Genomic DNA, 16,536 nt, shown 5'->3' on the forward strand with positions numbered 1-16,536 from the left:
ATTCGTATATTTGTAAACATACGTATCAATAAAATTCTACATAGTTAACAAAAAATAATTTACAGGGAACGAATTATTTATAGTAATTTGGTTAAGAATGTTTCGATTAAAAACACTAAGAAATAAAATAAAGAAGAATTAAAAGAAACAATCTGGTCGAAATTGAATGAGCGAGGAAATGCACGAGAAGCACCGTGAATGTAGTGTCAGTGGTCGTTTTAACTCGGGGACGACGGTAGCGCCGTAAGATAGTCGTGTTTACAGATTCGCCAGTGAGTTCTACAACGTCACGTCAAAAAGTGCAACAAATTTCTACCACCATTTACTATGTAAAGGTGCGTTTACCCGATAGAAGTTTGATGCGATAATCGGTGATAATAGGAACGTTCTGTGTGTCACGGCACGTTGTTTAACGGGATCGGGATTACTCTCGGGAAGAAAATTGTAAAAGATTTTCTTTAATACGGGAATGCTAATCGTTAGGATGGCCGCCATTTTGTCCGGAGGTGGCCCGGTTGAGTGAACGGGGCGAAAATAGTTGCTCCCTGGACACACCGAGGATTGTTGAAATTGCATAGGTACCGGTTACGTGGGATCTATTCACTTATCTCTAATTATCGAAAGAAATCTGACTGTTCGTGGAAAGAAGTGGCGCATAGATGAGAAACATCGAGATTTCTGTTCTTGTCGCCGCTCGACGTTAAGTCCTTTGTAAGCACGCCGTATACGTATTTCACGCGTAATTCCAAGCTAATTTAGCGACGATCGTTCGTGAAATTCTTTAAGTACGATGATGGTTTTCGATCGGCAGGAAGCAGACGACGGGTTGCTCATTTCCTGATTCTAATTTTTGACGGTTGACAGTTCGGTACGTTTGACGATTACACCCGAGAAATAAAAAGAAGCAGCGAGAGAAAGAGATCGAGAGGAGAGCGAGAGAGACAGACCCGGAGAGAGAAAGAGATAGAGAAATAATTCGCGACATGACATCGTACCTTTCATGAATTGCGAAATTCCAAAGAAATACAGAGACCCTTGGACGTGATTATTAGTTTCGTTTACTGGTTTACGTGTGAATCCGAGTGACTAGTAAACGTTTATGAAAGAATCGTTTCCTCGCTCAAATCAAGGGGAATAATTGGAATTTGTTAGCTGAAACCTTAACAAGATCATGCTGTCATACGATTTATAGAATGTGCGAAACGTTCTACGTTATCTATGTTGTTTTTCCTCCGCAAGAAAATTTAAATTCGTTAAAATTTTTTGCTGCTCGACTCTGAAATATTGACGGTGTACCTACCGGTGTCCCTCGAGGCGAGCTCGAATTACATGGTTCTTATCTTACGGATTTTTCGTCCATTCTAGTTTTCCAATTGGCTAACTTTTTCAATGTTTTTCAGTGTTTTTCTATTTTATGTTTTCGGCCCGTCCCGTTTTTTGCAGAATTAATATTTATACAGTATTAGACCATAAATAACAGTACACTTGTTAATGATATATAGAATAATGAGGGAATTAATATTTGATGGATATACTAAGCTGTTGTAAAACTTCTTTACTAACATAAGTATTCTACAAGATTAAGTAGTATTTATTGCCCTACTATTGTTATAGCTTCTTAATTGTTAGATCTGTATTGAAAGATTATATTTGAAAATGTCTAATATTATTGCAATAACTTGTACAAATTTCAGTCTTTTTTTTTTATGAAACTTTTGTTATTTTGTTTCAGATAATGTAGGTATAGTTTATTCAAACAAGGCCTTTAGGGTATAATTATATTTAATGTCAGTGAATGAGTTGGATGATTGTTATTGGTGGTGCGATTATTGGACCAAAAGATATTGAGACAATTGGAATATAGCAAAGAGCGTACAAAATGACGATTGCCACAAGAGGCCAAGGAGTAGGCATAGACCCTCCTGACAGCCAGCAAAGTACACAGGTATATAATTTATTTTTATATTAGTTAGTCATATATTGTTCATTTAAACTAACTGTATTTAAACTATGTTTAAGCTATATTTAAAGTAAATTTCGTTTGCAAAATTTACCATATTGTTTTATGTATAATTGTTATAATGTGAATTTATATGCATTTACATCATTAAATCATATCATATTATTGAGTTAATATTGTGTATAATAATAGATGCACAGTCCATCGGGCCCACAACAATTAGCTGACACAATGTCGGGACTTCAACTCACGGAGAATGTGGTACAAACAGAATGCACCAATGATACCTTAGCTTCAGTAGAGGATAGTAATCAGCTCCATGGCGAGCCAGATTTTCCTGTTGCAAAACTCAATATGCTTCATGAAAAAATATCTAGTCCACGATGGGTTGTACCAGTTCTGCCAGAACAAGAGTTAGAGTGCCTGTTACAAGCCAGTATCGATCTTTGTAAAAAAGGTTATAATAAGCAATTTCGAAAATTTTATTTCATCGAGTAAATAATTAAATATAAATTAATGATTTGTTTCAATGTAACAATAAATGCAAATTTGTACTTAGGAATTGATGTACAAAGTGAAGCGTGCCAGCGCTTTTTTCGAGAAGGACTCACTATTTCTTTTACCAAAATATTGACTGATGATGCAGTAAGTAGTTGGAAAATGAACATTCAAAATTGTATTAATGCAAACTGTGAGCGGTTAGTGGATCTATGTATCCTGAAACTAGATGAGGACTGGTTTCCTCTTCTTGATTTGCTGGCAATGGTTTTTAATCCTAGTAATAAGTGAGTTACATTTTTTCCTATGTAACTGAAGATATGTTATTTTTAATTTCTTATTTTGTATTACTGATATTATACTGATTTATAACTTTTATTTCAGATTTCATACGTTTAATGCTGCAAGGGTCTCTGAAACTGTCCCTCCAGGAAGTGATATTCCTGATGAACAGCTTTATGCAAGGCCACCTCCTGATTCAAGAAGTCCTCGTGGTTGGCTAGTGGATCTCATAAATAGGTTGATAAGTGATACTATTATAATATTTCTTTATGATTTTATATTTTATACATGACATATAAATTATAAATTACTTAATTTTTTTACAGGTTTGGAAGCCTTAACGGATTTGAAATTTTGCTCTCTAGATTTCAGAGCGGCAGAAATTTAACAGTACCAGTTATTTATGCTTTAATCAGACCTTTCGGTTTATGTTATGAACTACTTACTGTTCACACAATAGTTAAATATCTGATGCCTATTGTGGTAAGCATTTTATGAAAGGTATTAAACAACTCAATCACATTTGAATCTATACCAATTGGACATTTTTATGTTTATAGGAAATGGTGCCTGTAATTTTGAATAATTTAACTGATGAGGAATTAAAGAAGGAGGCGAAAAATGAATCAAAAAATGATGCAATATCAGCTATAATCAAAGCCGCCAAATGTTTAGTTTCACGAGTACCGCACCAAGAGGAAATGATTAAAAATTTGGGAATTCTGAGACTGAAAATGATATTGAGACTCTTACAAATTTCTTCATTTAATGGAAAAATGAATGCTTTAAATGAAGTAAATAAAGTCATCGCCACTGTTAGTTTTTACCAACATCGAAATGCAATTGTTGAAGAAGAGGAATGGCTTACTGCGGAATGCATGGCTGTAAGTTTAATTAAAGTTTGTTTCAATTTGTAAATCATATCGACAAATATTGATAAATAATATTATTCTGTTTATATAGAAATGGATAAAGGAAAACGGAGTATTAGAAATTGTTTTAAGAGATTCGTTACATCAGCCTCAATATGTTGAAAAGTTGGAAAAGATTTTACGCTTTATTATAAAAGAACGAGCATTAACTTTAGAAGATTTAGATGCTGTTTGGGCAGCACAAGCCGGGAAACACGAAGCTATTGTGAAAAATGTTCATGATTTGTTAGCTAAACTTGCTTGGGATTTTAGCCCTGAGCAACTTGACCACTTATTCGAATGTTTTCAGGTGTTCAATATTGTGAAACTATAACAGTCCTTATTCTATTGATTATTATAACTCAATTAAAATCTTTCTTATTCTAGATGAGTTGGAAGACTGCTAATAAGAAACAAGGAGAAAAGTTATTAGAATTAATTCGGAGATTAGCAGAAGATGATAAAGATGGTGTAATGGCACATAAGGTATTTTTATGTTTACATTATATTTATACATTGTTACATTTTTACATTATTTAAAATTTCGTATCATTGTATATATAAAATATACTATTGATTTTACTTAAGCTTAATTGTATTTTTTATTAATATTAGGTGTTAACTCTTTTTTGGAATTTGGCTCATTCTGACGAGGTGCCTACAGAAATAATGGATCAAGCATTAAATGCTCATGTAAAAATTCTTGATTATTCGTGTTCACAAGAAAGGGATGCTCAAAAGACAATTTGGTTAGACAAATGCGTGGAAGAACTAAAGAATAGTGATAAGTGGGCTTTGCCTGCGTTGAAACAAATTCGGGAAATATGCTGCCTTTATGAACCAAACCCTAATATAGCATGTCATGGTCAACGGAACCATCATTATAGGTATATTTATCTAAATAGTGATGTAGAAGTTAATAATTAACTTAAAGCAATTTACAATTGGCATTATTTCTAATATATTTTATTCTACAGGCAAGATGTTATAGAACGACTTCAAGCAGAACATTCTGCAGTAATTCTCGTGACAAACAGTTTAACAAATTATATGGATAAAATGCGGCAGTTGGTTAAGGAAAATCCAGACATTGATGGAAATACTTACATGCACGATGGTCGCTACAATCATATTATGCAAGTACAGGAAAGACTTAATTTCCTCCGTTTCTTGTTGAAGGTGACATTTGTATTCATTTATTTTGTAATAATGACTTGTTGTAGATCTGTATAATTTTGTTTATATCTGTTTTTCTTGTAGGATGGTCAACTATGGTTATGTGCGGATCAAGCTGAACAGATTTGGCAATGTTTAGCTGAACAAGGTGTATTTGTATCCGATCGTGAAGCATGTTTCAAATGGTTTTCAAAATTAATGGGAGATGAACCAGATCTTGATCCAGCAATAAATAAGGACTTTTTCCAAAATAATATATTACAATTAGATCCGACATTACTTACGGAAAGTGGTATCAAATGTTATGAAAGATTTTTCAAGGCAGTCAATTCTAAGGAAGGAAAATTAAAATTAAAAAGGAGAACGTTTCTAATGGATGACGTTGACCTAATTGGTACAGATTATTTGTGGCGCGTAAGTAAAACTTAATACTAATTATTTTTTATGATCGTAATAGTATTTTGTGTCATTACATATTTTTATGCATCTATTTATTCAGGTCGTGACCAATAGCCCCGAAGAAATAGCAAATCGAGCTATAGAATTATTAAAAGAAGTGAATACTAATTTAGGACCACGACTTCAATCATCAGTTTTGGCGTTTCACGTGACATATATAGGAGAGTGTATGGACAGATTGAAAGCACATTATGATACTGTATCTGTCTTGAGTAAAGTATACCTTGAAGGAAGGGAAGAACGCGAACAGCAAATGTCAAATAAAATTAAAATAGAAGCTATGAAAATGTGCCGTGTTATGAAAGTGTTACAGGAATATATAAATGAATGTGATACGACATTTCCAGGAGAACGAAAAATATTGCCATTACATAGGTACTAATATTTGTATTTATTTGTAAAAATGATGAATTTTCTAAAATAACAATAATATTCTATTTTATTTGATTACAGAGCAGTTCGTGGGAAACACCTATCTCTTATCATTCGTTTTGCGAATCCTGGTCGTAATGTGGATGATATAGAGATATTTACACATAGCAACGACACTTTGGGGTCATTAAGGCGACAAATATTACGCAGAATTAAGGCAAATGGATCAAATGTGAAACTTGACTTATTTCTTAATGGAGAACCTTTGGAGTCAACAGATGACAGGAAATTACTTTCTCAAACTCCATTGAGGGATAAGATGGTATATATTAATATCTATTTTTTGTAAAACATAGTAATGTCAGAGTAATTAAAGAATAAAATTTTTTTCATATAGCTGTTATCTGCAAAACTAAGTCAAGTAAACAGCAACTTACCGAGTTCGCCAGATAGTAGCTCAGATAGTTCTACCAGTTCTCCACACCATCCATATGATGGGCCAGATGCAGAAGCAGAAAACAGTTTACCCGGAGTGGTATGTTAATTTGCGTTCACATATAAAAGAAAAGATTTTTATACAATTCATTATAAGTGCAATATTTCTAGATATTTATCTTATAACTTAAAAATTTAAAAGTTTCCTGTTTTTGTTACAGGTCATATCGCAAAGATCGCAGTATGCTACATTCTTCTTTCAGTTAGCAGATCTTGGATGTAGTCTTCAACACGCGCAATTACGCGATGGTGCAAGAAACCTTTTACAACTGGTGCCACCAGATACACTTACTGTATCACGATTGCAGTCGTTATTCGGTCATTGCAAAGAAGACGACAATTTAGATAATGCTCTTTGTAATGAACAAAATACTACAGTAGATTCTTTATTTTTTACTGCAAGTTCTAGCCAAGTTTTATACAATTTAGAGGTAAAGTTTGTGTAACATTTATATGTGTTTTTATTATGTATACCTCTCGGGCAATTTGTAATAAATTATTTGTATTTCAGGTTTTATATAGTTTATTAATGCCAGTTTTAGATCCAATGTCAGAAAGAGCGTTTGAGTTTCAGTGCAACTTTATAAAAAGTGGCGAAGCTGGTGTTATTCTTGAAATGTTAACTAAAAATAAATTTCTACCAAATGCAGACGAAACTACTAAACGAGCAGCGTATTTAACGGTGTTAAAATTATGTAAACTCTTATTAACAACAGTGGGTAATGTGATGGCCTGTGTAATGGATGAAGTGCAGCAAGCTGGTATTTCGGAAAACCACGATAATCATGTTCACAACAATCGAGGCCCAGTAGCGGTTTTGAAACAAGCCTTACAAAGTGTACCTAATCAGAATACTGAGTATATGTTGAGAAGCGTAGCAACGAACTTGGCGCAGCATTTAGCGCTTCGAATGTTATGTGGAGCAGCGGAATCTGACAAATGTCGGCAACTTTTTATGCAAGCCCTTTCCTGGGAGCTACCAGACGTAGCTACTATTCGTGCCATAATTAGGCTAGCATGGGCAGCATCGACAGGTAATTTAAATAATATAAATGCTTCTGCTGAGATGCTCCATACACTTCACGAAATAAACGAAAAGGAAACGTCAAATAATCCTGACAATAACGATGTGTTAGTATGTAAAGAAGCATTAGAAGTTCTGACAATCGCTTTGGTACTGAATCCAACTGCGTTAGAATCATTATCAAGAGATAAAATGTGGCATACGTTTTTAATAGACCTTGTTCTCTTGAGTACATCGAGAGTGGTTAGAATGGCTGCGGCTGAACAGTTTTTTCTTATATCAACGTGGTACAGTAGTGGTCATCAACCATTACTTTTTGCAATAACGCTACTTTTCACCGTTTTAAACACTACGGTTATGGAGCATGCAAAACAGAGTCATGAGTATTTTCAGCTTTTATGTAGGCTGCTAAACTTTGCACACATGTCAGGATGTCCTCTTCTGACTGCTGAAACATTACTGAACATCGAAATAGCATGGTTAAAGAAAGTACGAGACAATGTTAAAGAAACTGGAGAAAGTCAAGTCGATGAAGCTGTCCTTGAAGGTCATCTTGGTCTTACTAAAGAATTACTAGCTTTTCTACCTCCAAGTAAAAAGTTTGAACTTGGCTCTGATGAAAAACACGGCGTAAATTTGATCAAGGAATTAGTCGAAGATTTTGTATTTCCTGCATCGCGTCTTATGCTGCAACTGCGTAGCACTGGAGAGCTAAGTGCTTCGCAAGCGAGCCCAGTATGTACGACTCCTCAATCGACTAGCGCAGCATTTGATTTACTTGTAGGTCTTTGTGTAGGCTGTGTACCTAACATGAAACTTCTAGTCACAATGCTCACTGATATGTTCTACTCTGAGAGAGATGAACCGCTAGTAGAATGGGATTATTTACCACCAGTCGGGCTTAGGCCACTGAAAGGCTTTGTAGGTTTAAAGAACGCTGGTGCAACTTGTTACATGAACTCAGTATTACAACAATTGTACATGGTTGAAAGTATAAGAGTCGGACTTTTGGCTGCGGAAGGTGCAGCGACAGATTTGAACGAAGATTTTTCTGGAGAAGAAAGAATTGAAGGAGAACAAACGATAGAAACAAACGATAATGATACAAATGAAGAAAAATGTGGAGCAGACGAATCTCGAAAGGAATATAATATTGGTATTTTAAAGCAAGTTCAAGCAATCTTTGGTCATCTAGCATATAGCAAATTACAATATTATATACCTAGAGGTCTTTGGAAACACTTTAAGTAAGTTTACATTTACATTGTAAATATTGTTAAATGTATAATTGTCGAAGTGTAATTATCATCTTCATGTCATTATTAATGTTTTTATTAATATTATTTTCAGACTTCAAGGTGAGCCTGTAAATCTTAGAGAACAACAAGATGCAGTAGAATTTTTTATGAGTTTAGTGGAAAGCTTAGATGAGGCACTGAAAGCCTTAGGACATGAACAGATAATGAGCAAGATTCTTGGTGGTTCATATAGTGACCAGAAAATCTGCAAAGGTTGCCCTCATAGGTACCTTCTTAATTCTTAAATTTTGCTTTTTTCGGTAAACTGTAATACCGCATTACATTATCTTCAGATATTCCAAGGAAGAGCCGTTTAGTTTGATAAGCGTGGATATTAGAAATCACAGTAATTTACTGGACTCTCTTGAACAATATGTGAAAGGAGAATTATTGGAAGGTGCAGACGCTTATCATTGCGACAAATGTAATAAAAAGGTATAAACTTCATATATTTGTAAAGCATTTACGCATAATTCACAACATTTATTACATATTCTATTAACAAATTATATTTTTAGGTCGTAACAGTAAAACGATTATGTGTAAAGAAGTTGCCACCTGTTTTAGCGATACAATTAAAAAGATTTGAATATGATTACGAAAGAGTTTGCGCTATAAAATTTAACGATTATTTTGAATTTCCGAGAGATTTGGATATGGAACCTTATACTGTTTCTGGGCTCGCTAAACTGGAGGGAGAAGTTATAGACTGTGATTACGAGGAATCGGTGAAAGGGACTTGTACTAAATATCAATTAACTGGCATCGTAGTACATAGTGGCCAGGCTAGTGGTGGTCATTATTATTCGTATATCCTACATAGGTACTGAAATATTTATGTATCCACACATTAATATTTACATAATGGTTTTAACACATATTTGTTTATTATTGCATTTTGTATTAGACAAAATGATGGCGTTGCAAAATGGTATAAGTTCGACGATGGCGATGTTACGGAATGTAAAATGGAGGAAGAGGAAGAAATGAAGTCGCAATGTTTCGGCGGTGATTATTTGGGAGAAGTATTTGATCATATGCTTAAAAGAATGAGTTACCGAAAACAAAAACGATGGTGGAATGCCTATATGTTATTTTATACCAGATTAGATGTAGAAGAAAATTCTTTAATGAAAAGTGTTAATGAATTATCCTTGTGTAAGTACTGCTTGAAATTCTTGTTTGTTAAAAAGTTGTATTTACTTACTATAAAAATGTTATAACTTTTAGATACGAAACTAGGAGTTATGAAAATGCCCCCAGCTATCGAATATAGTGTCAGAAAACAGAATATCAAGTTCATGCATAATCGAAACCAGTTTAGCGCAGAATATTTTCAATTTATTAAAAAACTTGTATCTTGTAATCCCCATAACATCAATAGACAAAATATGAATGAAAAACTTGTAAGTTGATTTAGCAAATAATTTTTTTCAACGTTTGTATCAAACATATAATCTTTAAAAATTATATTTGTAGAATCCAGAGCAGGAAGAACTTGCAATGCTATCCGTGCAATTAGCATCGAGATTCCTGTTTTACACAGGTTTTCATACTAAGAAAACTTTACGCGGTAACGCAACGGATTGGTATGACATCGTTTGTCATCATTTACGTAGTAGCAAAACAGTGCGATCCTGGTTTGCTCATAATGTCCTATTTAATCATCCACATAGGTATTGGGTTTTCTTGAGTATACATGTATCAATATAAGAGAATTTATTGTTTAACAAAATGAATTTATTGTCTTTAGATTTTGCGAATATCTTTTGAGCTGTCCTAGTACAGAAGTTCGAACGGCATTTCTCAAAATTTTGGTATTTCTCGCACACATTTCCTTACTGGATGGCCCATGCGTGCCGCCTAGTTTAAACGCACCAAGTAAGATTTTTAGTTATATTTATTATTCTTTCAAACAGATTAATAAGATATAATTTGAAATATTTGTTCATAAATCTTTATTTCCAGCTATACTTTTAGATCCAACAGCAACACTCAGTGATCATTTATTGCATGCAGTACTTTCTTTACTTCATCGTGAAATCTCTGATCATGGCCGCCATTTACCACATTATTTCTCTCTGTTTCACACGTATGCATCGCTTGGTCTCGCTGAAAAAGCCCAATTGCTTAAGGTAACTTATACATTGTTTTTCTCATGTAAAATCATTTAATAAGATTATGCCATTTATAATTGTTTTTTATCGTAGTTAAATGTGCCGGTTACGTTTATGTTGGTTGCTATCGACGAAGGACCCGGACCTACGATAAAATATCAGTATCCTGAATTAACTAAATTGCATCAGGTAGTTAGTATGTTGATACGCTGTTGCGACGTGTCATCGAAAGCACACTCGAGTCTTGCACAGTCAGGCGTAGCACCTTTACCAAACCCATATGGTGACCCGGCATGTCAAAATGAATATTTGATGCCTATTCAGCCGCAGGCAGCAGATATTCTCTTTGTTAAGAACAGGTAGATATTTCTTAAATAAAATGCGTTTAAAATATAGATAAAAGGTAAATATGTAAAGTATAAAGTATATTGATACAAACTGCAATTTTTGTCATCTAGTTATATGAAAAAATTGATCGAAGATGCAGACGTTAACGTTACTGAAGATACAGTGAAATTATTGCAATATTGTTGTTGGGAAAATCCTCATGTGTCACGAACCGTTCTCAGTGAATTATTATGGCAGATTGGATTTTCTTTCGCACATGAAATAAAACATCATACTGACCTATTACTTGCTGTACTTCTTATGGAGGACTCGTGGCAAACTCATCGTGTTCATAATGCTCTGAAAGGTACAACCGTTGCAGGTGTAAGTTTTCAATTTAAGAGGCATTAAAACATGAGATCGTAAAATGTAATTGTCATTAGGTGTACCAGATGAAAGAGAAGGTTTATTCGAGATAATACAAAGAAGTAAACATCATTATCAGAAAAGAGGTTATCAATGCATTAAATGCATGGTGCAGCTCTTCAGTAAGTGTCGACCTGCACATCAACTCCTGCATCATAGCTCCGAATTGAAGAGGAAGTGGATACACGCTACCGACTGGCTTCACGAAGAACTCGATAAAGTATTGAACAATAATAATAGCTGATTATGAAGTTACAAGAAGAGATTCATATATTAAACAATATCGATTTTATTTTCAGAGACCATATGCTTCTGCGGCACCATATACTCATGCGTATAGTAATTGGTCTCCACCAGCTCAATCCAATGACTCTGCGAATGGTTATGTTTTGGAGCGTAGTAATAGCGCGAAGAAGACATTAGAAAGAGCATGCGAACTTTGTCCGGATGAAGAACAGGAGGTAGAGGATACAAGCGAAGATTGCACTGAGGAGACAGAAAAGTACCAACCACAGAATAGAGACATATTGCGATCGAGACGTAGTTTAGTATGGGGATGTATAGGGTAAGATTCAAAAACAACAATTTTATTCAATTTTATTTATCATTATACAGTCCTTATTTAAAACATAAATCATTCCTGCTTCTCTCTTCAGTTATCCTGACGTCACTGTAATGCAACAAATGCAAGAGGAACAACAATCTCAGCCTAGACCATCTCCAGTTCATACTCCCCTTTGGTCCCAATCCCCGGTTATACTCACACCACCAGCTCATCAGTTACATAGTCCACAGAACTGTGAGTCGTCACAAAATACCAGCCAGGATCCATAATGAACGCTACATATTGACGTTCTACCAAGTTGCTGCCTCGGTGAAACTGTTTCAAGATATTTAGACATTACTGCGCCAGCAGCTTGGTGCCGAACGATAGAGGCACCTGTACAGATATAACTCGCAGATTTGTTCTTATTTGCTGGTATTCACGAACTTGCATTTGCAACCTGAGTTTTATTGTGGGCAGTTACTTTCATGAATGATACGATGTGGCATAGCTATCTGCACTATTGAGAAAAAAAGAACGATGTTAGAAACAACAGGCGATTATTAAATAAGTAAGAACAGAATTTCTACGTATTAGTTGAGGCAACGAGAATTCTCATCGTAATTTTTTCTTACTCCTAACGTTCGTGCATTCCTCATTTTTTGCATCTATATAATAATTTGAGCTTTTGAATTTCGATAAAAGGAAGGTTGTTTTGGTAGAAAGAAATCTTCTGAAGAGAAATTGATGCGAAGAGGAAAAAAGAACAATTTAGATAAGAATTACACTTGCCTCGATTAATGCATACGAATTCAAGTGTAGGAATACGATAAGATTGTATAAATGTATAGCGAATAGTGTTATGGAATCCCGTCTCTGCCGAATAGAAAAGAAAGGTATAAAAAAAAGAACCTAACTTTCCGTATGTCTATGTAAATTTGTTACTAATAAAAAGTTAAAAAATGAAACTTTCTAACGATCGAAGGATAAGGCTAAAAAATACAGTAGTTTCCGATTTAATTGAAAAGAGAGCAGAGTTAACAAGTCAAGAGAAAAGAAAAATTACACATCTATCGATATTTCACTATTTTAGTCTTTCAAGACGAAGTAAACGAAAAAATTTCCTTGTACTTAATCTCGAGTATCAAAAAAAGAAGAAAAGAAAAAAAATATAAAAAAAAAAAGGAAAAAAGAAAGAAAAATAAAGAAAGGAAAGCCACTTCTCTGATGCAGACGTTTGTGCTGTATGAGAATCTAAACATACACCAATAAGATGCCTCCCATTGTGCTTTCTTTCAGTTCATCGAATTTGAGAAGAAGAGTTGTGTCTTTGATATCATGCGACTCCATTTTGTATCTTAGGTAGTTATTTAAGAATCGAGTTGTTGCTTCAAATTTTCATTGCTTATATTTTTGTCTGTTATGTTTTTTCGGCTATTTATGAGAAATTAACGAAAAAGAACTTGATTGAATGAAATTCAAGTGGACGGTGCAGTTGACCGCCTAAAAAGTTATTCGGATAAGAAACGACAGTTATGACGGGATGTTTCTACTTTAAATAGTAAAGATGGATGTTAAAAAAGAGAGAAAAAGAAGGAGGCAAAATGGATGGATCAGTTTGTGTTTATTATAACGAGTCGCAGTGCCGCGAGGAAGAAAAATAAGCCTTGTTCGAAGTCCAAATTTTTACAAAACGAAAAACAAATAAAAAAAAAAAAAGGAAAAAAGAATAAAAGAAGGAATTGAAGAAAGCGTGACGGTAGCGACACAAAAAGGGTATGAAACAAATATAAAGAAAAAACACTAATTTGTATCGTTCTAAGGTACGATCCATCGTTAAGAAAGAAGAGCTGTGGTCTTTTCGCAGTATTATAAATCGATTCTTAGTTTTCCGTCGACAAGAAAAAGGACAGATGCTTAGATGTTATACTGCTTGTATACTGTTCGGCATTTTATCGGGCATACAACGGATAAACGACGAAACATGGGAGAATAAACGATGACTGCGATCCTTTAACGTATGAACTGGCCATAGCTCTGACTTATTAAATAACGTGTGTTATATAGATATTATATAAATAATACTAAAGAGGAGGAGAAAAAGAGAAAATAAAGTCACGTGTAATGAGGATATAAAGCAAGCCGTGTGTATACATAGGAATTCGTGCGATGAGAAAATCAACGACTATGTCAAGACACCAGGAAATAACGACATATTGATTATACTGTTCGTATTTATCAAATATCCACGTTAAACAGTGTACCAAATTATATAATAGCTACTATCGGTTAAAAATAATAATAATGGTACCTAATCTTACTCAGAATATGTACATATGCAACTGCTTTTTATATGTGATAAAAATTATTATATTCCTATTATACATTGAGGTTAGTATGCTATTGTAAATCCTGGTTTTTTGTACACAGACTGTATGCTAAGTTCAATTTTTTTGTTAACGGAGAGAATGTAGTCTATAATTATTTAATATTTAATTGTATCGCTGAAAGAATAAGCGTAACACGTCTTGTATGATATACATAACTTGATTACTTTCTAACAATCAATATCAGATTTAAGTGATCGAACCTCGAAGTTTGTGTCATGATATAATACTACTAGTAGTGTCATTATTTCTTTTTCTTTCTTTCTTTCATATTTCGTTCTCTTTTTTCTTTTATTTCTCTCGAACGAGCGATGATAGAGCTAGAAAGATATGGACATTAAGGGGGAAAAACAGATGTAAGACAACCGGGTACACGATTCTAATTCATGATTTATATGACTATTGTCCGAAAACTTATCGAGCGATTTCATCGAACTATCGAACATTCTCATATTTACTACGAATTCTATGTGAAACTGTGACGGATCTACGAGAGTCGATCAAGATTGCCGGTCATTTTTAATGCGGTAGTTGCGAATAAACACGCTTGTTTTTTTATAGTCGACGGAAAAAGAAAACGGTCGGATGCAACATTTATACATTTTCTTTTTTGCACGAAATATTACTATACAGAGAACAACAACGATGAAACATGATACAAAAAAGAGCAAAAGCGAAAAAGAAAACGATATATTCAAATCTTGATAATAAGCGAAGGTGACTGATACGACGCGTTAATCAAAATCAAAGGCAAATGCATGTGAAGCAATGAAAAAAGAAAAAAAAAGTAAAGTTATACAGTTGCATGCTTAAGCAAAGAAAATGACACTTGTACACAAAAACGAAAAAGACGCGGAAATGAGACAAAAAAAGAGAAGCAGTTACAATAATTCGAACCCCAAGCGAAGTGAAATTTCATAAAACACAAAGTAAAAAAAAAAAATGACAAAAGGAAAATACAAAAAAAAAAAAGATGGAGGAGAAGAAAAGAGTCCCTCGTCGATGTTCGTTTAGTTTTAGTTGTAAAGGTAATTTTATGTATTAACTCGATCGACGCTCTAGTCAGTAAAATTAAATAAACGGAAGGAGATTAACGAACCTCGTTCATTTAGTAGCGTAGAGTATCTCTCGAAATCTTTGTATTTTTTGTTTCCAGTACGACGATTGTTCAAACGATTTTGTTTTTTTTCCTTCTCTTTTTGTTTTAAATAAAACGACGTAAAGGAAAAACGAGATTTCCAAGAAACTAATAAACATGTACGCGCATTCGTTCGAGGCATGTCTTTTCGATGGTATCAGAAACTACCATGGGACACATCCGCTACTTTCGTGGTGTTCGTGTTTCTCCATTTGCCTTTGACAACTTTCTCCGAGGCTATTTCGAGAATGAAAAAAAGTAAAACAAGCAAGGCGATACGAATGAAACAAATGAAATCGAACAAAAAAAAAAAGAAAAAGAAGAGAAAAAGATAGGAGGAACGAAATGATTCAACAATGAAACTACCTCGTTAAGCGGTCAATGTATTTACAATTTACACGCGTACTGATTTCATTGCCAAAACCCTTTGCGCTCCATTTAATCATTTAACGAAAATACATTTCTTCTTTCGTTTAGAGCATATCCTTTGTTCGACGAGAAATAACATCTAACATTTTGGATGCTGATGTTCACGATAGATTAGAAAATCTTGTACCAATGGTAGATTTTTACTTTAAATAAATCGCGGATAAATTTCATAGCGGAGCAGCACGCAAGGAATAATGGTAGATCGATTATAGTGGCATCGCGAAAGTTGATTTATTCCAAACTGTCTTTTTACACGCGAAAAGAAATTGGACTGCAAAGGGTTAACGCTGGCAAGAAGCTGTTCTTCGCTTTTAGAATGTCAACCGCATTATTCGATACAGCAGAAGTTTATAAGTTCACATTTTTCTCTCTTGTCATTGAATTCCGTTCGCGAATGTTTTGGACCGGATTGTTCATTAATATTTTAAGAAAGATCGATACACACGGGACGATCCATTTTTATTTACGAATTGATCTATATAAGGCTAAGGGGGACAGGAAAAAGAAAGGAATCTATTAAATTGACTTTCTAGTAATTTTACTAAGGTGAAGTGCCATTTGAAAAAGACGTCGAATAATCTTCGGATGACCTCACTCTAATTATATCTTTGATACTTTCATGTAATCTAAACGTCTTATTTAGTAATCACTTTATTCGTAGGAATTTTTCACTAATTTTTCACTAATTGTGCG

At 34.1% G+C, this 16,536-nt stretch overlaps 1 protein-coding gene across 5 annotated transcripts; it reads left to right on the top strand.

Annotated features, from left to right (window-relative positions):
• Nucleotides 1-212: 212 nt before the first annotated feature.
• Nucleotides 213-15,705, top strand: faf (ubiquitin carboxyl-terminal hydrolase-like faf). 5 transcript variants are annotated; one of them, XM_069126417.1, is made up of 30 exons: nucleotides 213-335; nucleotides 1,733-1,945; nucleotides 2,153-2,417; nucleotides 2,520-2,745; nucleotides 2,843-2,977; nucleotides 3,067-3,223; nucleotides 3,301-3,624; nucleotides 3,704-3,961; nucleotides 4,039-4,137; nucleotides 4,267-4,538; nucleotides 4,629-4,830; nucleotides 4,912-5,241; nucleotides 5,327-5,661; nucleotides 5,740-5,980; nucleotides 6,056-6,193; nucleotides 6,315-6,584; nucleotides 6,665-8,424; nucleotides 8,528-8,701; nucleotides 8,769-8,910; nucleotides 8,994-9,298; nucleotides 9,383-9,633; nucleotides 9,706-9,881; nucleotides 9,955-10,151; nucleotides 10,229-10,356; nucleotides 10,444-10,610; nucleotides 10,686-10,951; nucleotides 11,051-11,301; nucleotides 11,363-11,565; nucleotides 11,645-11,910; nucleotides 12,002-15,705. In XM_069126417.1, the coding sequence occupies exons 2-30, from the start codon at nucleotides 1,880-1,882 to the stop codon at nucleotides 12,177-12,179; spliced, it is 7,782 nt and encodes a 2,593-aa protein (XP_068982518.1). In that variant the 5' UTR covers nucleotides 213-335; nucleotides 1,733-1,879; the 3' UTR covers nucleotides 12,180-15,705. The 5 variants fall into 5 exon arrangements, with proteins under 5 accessions (XP_068982518.1, XP_068982521.1, XP_068982523.1 ...); XM_069126420.1 differs by having other exon boundaries at nucleotides 11,051-11,286; XM_069126422.1 differs by having other exon boundaries at nucleotides 11,051-11,286; nucleotides 11,372-11,565.
• The last annotated feature ends 831 nt before the right edge of the window (nucleotides 15,706-16,536 follow it).

This window comes from Bombus flavifrons, chromosome 13 (assembly GCF_040668555.2).
Source record: "Bombus flavifrons isolate JBK064 chromosome 13, iyBomFlav1_principal, whole genome shotgun sequence".
NCBI lineage: Eukaryota > Metazoa > Arthropoda > Insecta > Hymenoptera > Apidae > Bombus > Bombus flavifrons.

Excerpts from the sequence above, each read along its gene's own strand:
- faf (XM_069126417.1), top strand. The coding sequence starts at position 1,880 with ATGACGATTGCCACAAGAGGCCAAGGAGTAGGCATAGACCCTCCTGAC. Across the intron at positions 4,539-4,628 it reads CAACGGAACCATCATTATAG|GCAAGATGTTATAGAACGAC; the intron begins GTATATTTATCT and ends TTTATTCTACAG. Across the intron at positions 10,357-10,443 it reads GCCTAGTTTAAACGCACCAA|CTATACTTTTAGATCCAACA; the intron begins GTAAGATTTTTA and ends CTTTATTTCCAG.